Genomic DNA, 11,130 nt, shown 5'->3' on the forward strand with positions numbered 1-11,130 from the left:
GGGGGGGGGACAGACAGACATTGTTGCCAAACTTCGTATTTTTACATTTCAGACCATTCTACATCATTGCCAGGCAAAATTTGAAAATCGAAAAATTCAAGGATTGCAAAGCTTCCATTCGGAAGCAAAAACGTGAATTTTGGCAGAAAGGGTGTAGAACATCCTTAATGATGTTTCTATCTTTGAGTAGAGTTTGGAGTTTGAGAAAATTATGAGAATTAATGGGAACAAGGGTATGTGGCCGTTATCGTCCAATTACTTTCCAAAAAAGTGGTTGATAGATCTCATATTACTCATATAAATATTTAAATGAGCAATGAATATTAAGGAGTTATATGAGTAATATGAGATCTATCAACCACTTTTTTGGAAAGTAATCGGACGATACCAGCCACATACCCTTGATCCTATTAATTCTCATAATTTTCTCAAACTCCAAACTCTACCTACCAGCCAATCGGAATTTAACGGGCAAAGACAGAAACATCATTAACGCCGATTCATTTTTCATCACCCAGTCGGAAATAATCGGACTGTTTTACCAGGGGACTCACTCCTTGTTCTCAAAAGACTACAACCCATCAAAATTATCCACAAATTTATTAAAGCAAACAAGATTAAAATCTAAAACACGATATGTCTATTGTACACAGAGAATGTGAACTAAATCAAGCAAAATATGTAACAGCCACCTTACGATTGTAAATAACCCATTACAGGTTAATACATAAATATATAATAAATAAAAATTATCGTTGCCTATGCTTAATTAAGCTTCTACGATACAGGAATCATTGACAAAGTTGCAATGTGTAATTTAAGAAAAAAAATTTTTTTATGAATTGCCCTATGCCAAGAAGTATGGAATCATTCAGCCCCACATTTTATACATAAGTATGGCTCANTGTGTGCGTACGTCTGTGACAAAAATTTTGTGCCACGATTCCTCCTGAACAAACGATGCGATTTGACTTTTTTTTTTTAATCGCTGTATTTTCATGTGACTTGAACCTGATTATAGATTATGGAGACAAACGTCTCAGCGTTTCTCCAGTTTTTTCCAAANGTGTGTGAGTGCGAGCACGCGCACGGATTTTCTTGTCTTCTATGGGTATTTCCTCGGAGAAATGTGAGAAAAAGATTGAATAAATACATAATAAAAAAATTAATGAAAGAAAAAACAAATGGTCGGGAAGTTATTGGTGCGACCCGTAATGGGTCACATCCAATTCCACCAACCCCTACCGGTCATACCCTAAAGAGGGAGCGCGCGAAGCGCGCGACCGGGCCTGATTTTTTCTAGAGTTATCGTGAAGGATTTTATCAAAAATATACAAAAAATTGGAAAATGCCATTTACTACCTAGTTGTCCGTAGTTAAGTTGAGATATTATGATTTCATAATATAGAAATAATCATAAGGAACATTTTGGCGTCAACCAAATTCAATTTAGTCGTGTAGTTTTTTAGATATTGAGGAAATTTTTTTTTTTTAATCTGCTATATCTCAACAACTACTTGACCGATCGAACTGAAATTTCGCCTGGATTTGCTCCCAAACAATGCCAATTATCCCACAAAATTTCCAATTTTTTGCTTTTTCAACTTTACTCCTTTCTTTGTTGAAATTAAAAAAAAAATCCGAAAAATCCGCACATACATATGGACATGCACACACACACACACGCACACACACACACATTTCTTAAAAACATCATATTTTCGCGTTTCATAACATTATACATCATTTCCAGGTAAAATTAGAAGATCGTAAAAATGATCGATTACAAAGCTTCCATTCGGAAGCAAAATGGAGATAGTGAGTAGAGATAGTTCAACCTATTGTGTAAATATATTTCTTCAAATATTTCATAAACTACTTGAGGGAATTCAATTTTTTTTTTAAATACTTGTCTCGGTGGCTACTATCTAGATCAATCAAAATATGTCTACCCGTCCATACAATTATTCAAAGATACTCCCGTTTTTTCGTTTTGCAAATTTTTTCATTCTTGTACGCACGATATTTAGAGAAAAAATGAAAATAGCAAATTGAAATTTGGTGTGATTATAGCTCTTACAATATTGAAGATTCGTATTTTGGATAGGCGCAATCGACGAGCAGTTTCGGAGATATTTAACCTTTTGTATAAATCTATTTCATTAAAAGGTTGAATATCTTCCTGTAGACATCCTATAGTTTACGGTTACGGTTGTATTTCTGTCACAAGGACAATGAATTGCTACGGATCCATTCGGAAGCTTACTACCAATGGAATTGGTGGAAATGAAAAAAAGAAAAGGACTAATAACGCAAAAAGTAACGGTCACATGCCTTGTGTCGGATGGGCTCGAACCCCTGCTTGTTCGTAATTCAACTCCTACACAGCTAATTTCGTTATTATTTTAATAAAAAATGCACCATTCATATAAAATAGCGCGAAAAATATTTCTGAAGGGATCGAGAATATATTTTTTATATTTTAAAGATAATTTTTCAGCCTATTTTACATCAATGGCGCAAATTTTTATATTAAACAAAACGAAATTAGCTGTGTAGGAGTCGAATCTCAAAAAACTAATTCGTAATTGGTATTATATACATTTTTTCAAAAGTTTTGAAAAAAAATCTCTGTAGCTCAAAAATTGAAAGCTCTGGACTCTTTTTAACATTTTAAGCGTTTGCGGGCCAAACGAAGAATAAACAATTAATTTTTTTGCACTAATTATTCGTTTTTAGACATATATAATCGATCTTCAATGTTTAATTTCTTCATGAGAAATCTCACTCCAATATCCCACGACTTTTAAAACTCATAGTAGTCGCCCCTTAAAGGGAAAGGGAACCTCTGCGTCTATATGAACTTTTAGAATTGTGTTTTCTCCTGCAATTATTATTTTTTAATTATGAAACTACTTTATTGACTTAACAATGCAATGATCGAATCAATAAAGTAATTTCCTAGATATAAATTAATCATTGTAGGAGAAATCATAATTATAAAAATTGATATAGATACAGGGGTTCCGTTCCCCCTTAATAAAGATGAACTTTCTCATATATTACGTTTGTACCATTGATGAATTTGATATAATCATACGTACTCGAACAGTGTAGCTTGACAGGCGGGAGGCAAAGTTCCTTGGCAATGTCCGTGTTCTTTAGTTTCAGAGCTTCATCAACCTGTGAAAAATAATTGAAAAATAATAATACAATACAGCATTGTATCTTACAATAATAAAGTGCAGTGTTAAGTAGCATATACAGTTTTCCCTTTCACCCATTCCGTAGCAAGGGAGCTAGATGCAATAGCCGAACCACATCCAAATGTCTTGAACTTGGCATCAATAATTTTTCCATTCTCATCAACTTTGATCTGCAGTTTCATAACATCGCCACATGCCGGTGCTCCAACAAGTCCAGTTCCGACTTGCTTGTCATTCTTGTCCAGGGCTCCAACGTTTCTTGGATTTTCATAATGATCCAACACCTGTAATTAAACCGCAAACCATCAATCCTTAATAAAACAGCACCGAATTTTCCTCCACAATTTCATGACATTGCCAATACATTTATACTGTTATAGGTTATATTTACATTTGCGTGATAAGACACACACGGAGTACTCCGTGACACTCTCGTCAATGACCCGAGAAGTTTAGCTGGTGGCGATAAACGCCACAGCGACATTATTATTTTGATCCTCCCACAGAAATTAACGAAAGTCAAAATCAAGCGTTGACAATTATCACCTCACCTTTGAAGTCACACTTTTAACACTTGAATTTTTGGACAATTTTCGTGTTCCTCCGTATGACAACTGGGTATGTGTGGATGTGCGTGGGGATTAGCCAAAGTGGGGGTAGCTACGAAGGAACGGACTCGTCAATTGGCCTATATATATTGAGAGAGCACACGAGTGGCTGGCTGATCAGCAACATGGCATATATATATGCAGCACTCGGCTGAATAACTTCTGTCCCACTTGAAATGGTTCCACCCGTGTAAGCCCAACGGGGAAACCAACTTCAGGTCGGACAGAACTTATTTAGTCGAGTGTACAGCGCAGATCGACATTAATTTGCGGGTAGGTGGGGGGGGGGAGCAATAGCATGAGAGATATATATCTATATACAGCGTTGCGCGACCGCCGTGCAACCGGAAATATCGTCATACGTCGAGTTGGCCCTACATCGCGCTCCTCGCTCCACTGTGCCTCGTAGAGGTCTAGCACGATTGCAAGACATTGTTGGTTATATTCGACACTTTGATGAACGTAGTTTTTTAAAACCACTGTGGAATTTTTCATTCCCTCTGATATTGATAATCGATTATTAATTAGTGAATATTTTTTTATTGAAATAAGTAAGTGGGAAAGAACAAAGGAAAAATGGTTTTAGCAGATTTAGGACGTAAAATAACGTCCGCTCTACGATCGTTGAGCAATGCAACTGTCATTAACGAGGAAGTGAGTGAAATTTAATGTTTTTGGTAAACAGATGGGATGGGACATTTGTAAGTGTTGCATGTGAGGAGTATCGAAATGATGAGGGGATGTTTTTTGGAGAGTTTTTGCTACAAGATACCGGAGTAATCCAATGTTTACAAATAATTTACAAGACAAAATGCTGACCTTTTTTGCAGGTTTTGAATTCTATGCTCAAAGAGATCTGTGCAGCTCTCCTGGAGGCTGATGTCAATATTCGACTTGTCAAAAAATTGCGAGAAAATGTACGTACGGTTATTGACTTCGATGATATGGCGGGGGGACTCAACAAACGACGGATGATACAGAGTGCAGTTTTCAAAGAACTTGTCAAGGTAAATAAAATGAAACCTTAGGGACAAGTTGTCAGCAATATATCAAATGTGTTACCATTTTTATGGCATGTTGGAAATTTTTCCTTCTTTCGGGGGAGACTACTATGAGTTTTAAAGGTCGCGGACTATTGGAGTGAGACTTCTCATGTATTGAAGATCGATTATATATGTCTAAAAACTAATAATTAATGCAAAATTAATTGTTTATTGTCCATTGGCCCCGCAGACGCTTAAAATGTTGAAAATAGTCTAGGGCCTCCAATTTTTGAGCTACTGAGGTTTTTTTTTCAAAATTTTTGAAAAAATGTGTACAATAATAATTATGAATTATTTTTTTGAAATTCGCCTCCTACACAGCTTTCGTTTTTTTTTAATGTAAAAATTTGTGCCATTCATGTAAAATAGGCTGAAAAATGATCCTTAAAATATTTAAAATATATTCTCGATTCTTTCAGAAACATTTTTCGGGCTATTTTACATGAATGGTGCAATTTTTTATTGAAAAACATACTAAATTAACTGTCTAGGAGTTGAGTTTCTAAAAACTTATTCGTAATTGTTATTGCACACATTTTTTCAAAAATTAAAAAAAAAATGTAGCTCAAAAATTGGAGGCGCTGGAATATTTTCAATATTTCAAGGGACTACGGGGGAAAAGAACAATAAACATTGTTTTTGCACTAATTACTCGTTTTTAGATATATATAATCGATCTTCAATCTATGAGAAATCTTATTCGAATAGCCCGCCACTTCTAAAACTCACAGTAGTCTTCCGTTAATATTCAAATAATTGTTTTCAATGGCAGAAAAAAATTCAGATGTTGATTGTTTAGATTTATACTACATATATTGAATTTTGAAACATCTTCGTAAATTGCAATAAATTTCTATATACCTAATCCCGAGATTTGAATTAATCTAATGATAAAATGGACATTTTTGATTAACAAAAAATATTTACAATTCAGAAACAGATTTCTCAATTGTGCTCAGTCTACATTGAGAGAAAAACAAACACGTTCTCAAACAAGTCTTGTTTGGGCCAACAAAATCGCTAATTAAAAATTGCCAAAAACGAATTTGTTTGGTTCGAATTTGAAAGCCTCAAAGACGAATAATTGTTCTGCTTTCGACAGCAATGAAATATTTGGCTGAAGAGACGAATAATTCACACTAGACTGTGCCTTTTTAGGATAAAAATATCTCATATAGAGGAAAATTTATCAACAAATATTTTGTCCCTAAGTTACAAGATTGTTATCATATTATTATTGTTTCATTTAAGGGTTCATTTCTTGTCTGATTATTAGACAGTCGAAACAAAAAACTACTATCCCTTGTTTCGCATAAAACAAAGATTTTTCGGGAGCAAAATACGTATGGGAGTATCGAATAACGAAGGAGTAGTGCTAGACATGACATTTCTTGCGTGTACAACGAATGCATTTTGTTTGAACTACTAAATTTATTTTTCCGACAAAAAATTTTCATTCCGGCGTACTCTCTGCATATTTGGCACAAAAAATCCTTTTTTGATAATTTTCAAAAAACTTTTCTTGGCACAAGTAAGACTTGTTTCAGAACTTTGTCGTTTTTCTCTCAGTGTAGATTCATGACGAAGGAAAAGAATTGTTTTTTCCATTGGAAAAAATCCATATCTGTTGACAATTCAACACGTCATTAACATTTAAAAAAAAGTCAAATGTGTGCATTTTAGCCCAGTATTTTCTACTCTGGATGTATCTTAAGAAGTAATAAAATTAGCTGAATCCGTTATTCCCTTACCTCAAGTAATTTGTTCAAGTGAAAAAACAGTTCTTATCAATAACTTTGATTATTTTCAGATGTTCTTATATTACACTTTTTATCACTTGTAAAATCGATAATTAACGCTTTATCGAATTTCAACTACCATTCGATTGATAAGACTTTATTGCAGAGTAATAGATGATCATTAGATCGATATCAACCTCAAACTATGCAACTTTGAATATAATTTTTTCACTAAAACCAATAATTGTGGAAAAAATATTTGTTGAAAAATTAATCGCCAGATGTAAATCATTATTTTTTACTTTTTCCCCAGTTAATTGATCCTGGAGTGAAAGCCTACCAGCCAGTGAAAGGTCGCCCCAATGTGATAATGTTCGTGGGTCTTCAAGGATCTGGAAAAACAACCACCTGTACAAAACTGGCTTATCACTACTTGAAGAAAAATTGGAAGGCCTGTTTGGTTTGTGCCGATACATTCCGTGCTGGTGCCTATGACCAAATCAAACAGAATGCAACAAAAGCCAGAATACCCTTTTATGGAAGTTACACAGAAGTGGACCCAGTGGTAATAGCTCAAGATGGTGTCGAGATGTTCAAAAAAGAAGGATATGAAATTATAATAGTGGATACAAGTGGTAGACATAAGCAGGAAGAGTCGCTCTTCGAGGAGATGTTACAAGTGTCAAATGCAGTTCAACCAGACAATATAATTTTTGTGATGGACGCGACAATAGGACAAGCTTGTGAGGCCCAAGCCAAGGCTTTTAAAGATCGAGTGAACGTTGGTTCAATTATAATCACAAAATTAGATGGACATGCTAAAGGAGGTGGTGCATTATCAGCTGTTGCTGCTACCCAAAGTCCTTGCATATTTATTGGTACTGGTGAACATATAGATGACCTTGAATCCTTTAAAACAAAGCCCTTCATCAGTAAATTATTAGGAATGGGTGATATTGAGGGTTTAATCGATAAAGTAAATGAGTTAAATCTGGATGATAACGAAGAGCTTTTAGAAAAAATCAAACACGGTCAATTTACCCTTCGTGACATGTACGAGCAGTTCCAGAATATAATGAAACTGGGACCATTCTCACAGATACTCCAGATGATTCCTGGATTTAGTCAAGATTTTATGTCAAAGGGAACTGAGCAGGATTCGATGGCAAGATTGAAGAGGCTCATGACAATAATGGACAGTATGAATGATGCAGAGTTGGATAGCAGGGATGGAGCGAAATTATTTAGCAAACAAACAGGAAGGATCACAAGGCTTGCTAGGGGCTCTGGGGTCACTGAAAAGGAGGTCAAAGACTTGATAGCACAATACACGAAATTTGCAGCTGTTGTTAAAAGAATGGGAGGAATCAAGGGACTATTCAAAGGGGGTGATATGACGAAGAATGTTAATCAGACACAGATGGCTAAATTGAACCAGCAAATGGCCAAGATGATGGATCCTAGAGTCTTACATCAAATGGGTAATATTATGTTTTTGTGTTTTTTTTTGTTTGTCCATTCTAAGGGATTTCTCGAGTTTCCTTGAAATGCTTCATTCAATTGTACATCTAATGCGTGAATCCCATTCAAAATCTTTGGTAATTATGCAATCATCTCTAGAATGAGTCATTTTTGTTAAGTACAGATATTTCTGGAATTTTTAAGACCAATGTCAGTTCGATAGTACAAACGGTTGCCAAGATCGACGATTATCGGAAGTTTTTTAATAACGAATCAGTAATTCATTGAATCGAAATTTTGTTTGCGCCATTCGACAAAAGACTGTATAGAGTATGTTCGGTGAAAAATTCAGAATTTTTGATTAAAATTATGTCGATAAACGAGAGGTTTCAATATATATCCGACATCGAATTCAGTTCCGTAATGTTTATGTATTAAACAAAAATATTAAAAATAACTTGAAAAGAAAAAAATCGAATCGAATTGTATTGATAATTTTATCTATTTCATGGGAAAATTTTTAGAATTTCGACATTTACAATAGTACGAAAGATAATGATTTTTTATTAACACCGTTGGTCGCGCTATGAGCGCCGCGTCGTACTTTTTTCGATTGTTTAAATTACACTACAGTAAAGCCTCAGAAAATTTTCAAAAAAATTGACATCTCATTTTGAATTATCTAGAAGGCCTATCAATGAAAATATCCACAAAAATTATCATAAGTACAGTAGAATCCCGCTGTTTGCATAATTCTTCTTTTGCGCTTTTGTCCCTTCCACTAATGCATCTTCTCCCACTTTCCCTCTGAAACAACCAATCGGGCGTGACAACCACGCAGGACGATTCGAAACAAACATGTAGGTTTTTGCATCAATTTTAGATTCAAATATTTTTAGTAGTGTCTATTCACACGGTCCACGATAAATTTTACCGTGGATATAGGGTACATTTTACCGCGGATATACGGTAATTTCTACCGTGGATATAAGGTAAGCAGTGGGGTACGTTAGGCCCATTTTTTTACCGTCGATAAAAGGTAATTCTTACCGTGGATATAAGGTAAATCAGTGGTGTGCATCGGGCCCATTTTTACCGTGGATATAGGGAAGATTTTCACCGTGGATATAAAGTAATTTTTTTTACCGTGCATATAAGATGAGTGAATGGTGTGCAGTGGGTCCATTTTTACCGTAGATGCAAGGGAGATTTTGCGGTGGATCGAAGGTAATGTCTAACGTGTATATAAAAGAGATGAATGGTAAGCATTACGTAGGGAAATTGTCTCGTGGATCCAATTATATCGCGGATTTGAGCCATTAAAGCTTCGAAGATCAGGGGAGCGATGACAAGGGTCAAACGAGAGAAGAAAACGCTGTAAAAACAGTGTGTTTGACACCCATCGGAATTTCAGATGTCAGACGGAGAAAAGACATCTGAATCATCATAAGTGTCTCAAAATGGTCTAGATGTTTGAAAATTTCAGATACAATTTGTATCTGGAAACGCTTTAAACATTTTTTTGTCTGAAAAATTTCACACATTTATTTTCAGACAGTTTTTGCGTCTGAAATTCAGTTTTTTTTTTTTTTTACCGACGTCGGTGGCCGAAGCGGCTAGGTGCGAGCCTAGTGTGCGAAAGGTTGTGAGTTCGATTCCCCGTGGAACCGAGTTTTTCAACCGGAGGCTCTGGCGAGCGGGAGGTCGCTAATATAGTGACCGCCTGTACCGCCATGGGTTTTCTGTGGTTTCCCATGCTACTCCTATGTTCTATTGGAAACGCTAAATATCAAAACGCCACCTATGAATGGCGGATATTGGGCTGCACACAGACAGTATACAACCGAATTTGGGCTTGTGTTAGCGTGTATATGGGAAGCCTAAAATCGTCCATATTGGTGAAAACGAGCGCCGCCATCGGTAATTAGCGGTCCCAATAGGAGTGCGAATGCGGTGCAGTGTAGAATCCACAACCGCATGCATAGGGTTGGATAGGGCCGATTAGCCAATCAGAGGGCAGGAAGGGCCGGAATAAAAAAAAAAATCAGTTTTTTAGAAGTGATTCAGACATTTGACTCTTCAGAAGTATTCTCTGTGTCAAACAGCTGACTCCATTCAAACACAAAAATTTCAGACAAATCTCCTGTCTGAATATATTTCGTTATTCATGATTTTATTAGTCAATTACTGAATTGATAATGACTGGATGAATTGATTTAAATTGACGAAGAATATATAGAGAATATGTATATTCGAAACCGAAATCCTTCATATTAGTAAAAATTATCAAGCTATTTTTTCTCTATTTTCATCCATGTTTGAAAAAAAAATAGAAATCGTCGATTGAAAAATTGAGTTAATTTCTATTCATCTTCATATTTATATTGGCGCTCGGTTGGCGCACCAAGTGCTCAGCACAGATCGACCAATCCTTGCGTTGTGCTATATTGCTTGTACGAGAAGAACGGCCTTGAAAGAGGCGAATATCCTGACGTTAGACGCTGCTCAAAACCGATAATATTCTCTAATTCCTTATACGTACAGTCGGTTGAGGAAAAAATTGTCGTTCGTTCCTTGTCTTGACGGTTTACGTGAAAAGTGAGGTTAAGATCGATTGTTGTGGGGATAATTGTTCAGATAGTATCAGTGGTGGAGTGACACTTTTTTTTCGATGAAATGGGGGCAGAGAAGACTATCTTAATAGTTTCTCATCGAGACAGGACTCTTCAAATTTTTTTCCAATAGTTACTTATTATCGCATATGGGCCTGGGACAAGGCGAGGAAATGAGCTTGGTTGTAGGGTCAGTTTACATGCCCTATGACTCGGCTGAACCATCTCCTTCGAAAAAAGTAAAGGACCTATGCAACCATGTGAAGGAAAGGGGACTTGAACTCCTACTAGGTTGTGATGCCAACTCGCATCATGTAGCATGGGGAGCACCGGCATTAACGGCAGGGGGGAAAGCCTCCAGGAATTCATAATGAGGGCCGGTCTAAATATCCTTAATAGGGGGTCAGAACCTACCTTCATAGATCGGAGACGACAGGAGGTCATAGATATCACTCTGGGGA

The 11,130-nt window shown here is 36.0% G+C and overlaps 2 protein-coding genes across 2 annotated transcripts in view; one reads left to right on the forward strand and one right to left on the reverse strand.

Annotated features, from left to right (window-relative positions):
• LOC107042444 (iron-sulfur cluster assembly enzyme ISCU, mitochondrial) overlaps positions 1-3,913 on the reverse strand; it is a 50,739-nt gene extending 46,826 nt beyond the window's left edge. The window contains exons 1-3 of the mRNA XM_015263491.2: positions 3,598-3,913; positions 3,266-3,490; positions 3,105-3,183 (exon numbers count right to left, since the gene is read on the reverse strand). Of these exons, the coding sequence (XP_015118977.1) occupies positions 3,105-3,183; positions 3,266-3,490; positions 3,598-3,690 (397 nt within the window). The 5' untranslated portion in view covers positions 3,691-3,913. The remainder of the gene's footprint in view (positions 1-3,104; positions 3,184-3,265; positions 3,491-3,597) is intronic.
• A 257-nt stretch (positions 3,914-4,170) lies between these two features.
• Positions 4,171-11,130, forward strand: part of LOC107042442 (signal recognition particle 54 kDa protein) — an 18,637-nt gene continuing 11,677 nt past the window's right edge. Inside the window, exons 1-3 of the mRNA XM_015263490.1 lie at positions 4,171-4,468; positions 4,645-4,821; positions 6,910-8,077. Coding sequence (XP_015118976.1) covers positions 4,391-4,468; positions 4,645-4,821; positions 6,910-8,077 — 1,423 coding nt within the window. The 5' untranslated portion in view covers positions 4,171-4,390. The remainder of the gene's footprint in view (positions 4,469-4,644; positions 4,822-6,909; positions 8,078-11,130) is intronic.

The sequence above is a fragment of the Diachasma alloeum genome, unplaced genomic scaffold (genome assembly GCF_001412515.2).
Source record: "Diachasma alloeum isolate Michigan unplaced genomic scaffold, Dall2.0 Dall_scaffold_00466, whole genome shotgun sequence".
Taxonomy (NCBI): domain Eukaryota; kingdom Metazoa; phylum Arthropoda; class Insecta; order Hymenoptera; family Braconidae; genus Diachasma; species Diachasma alloeum.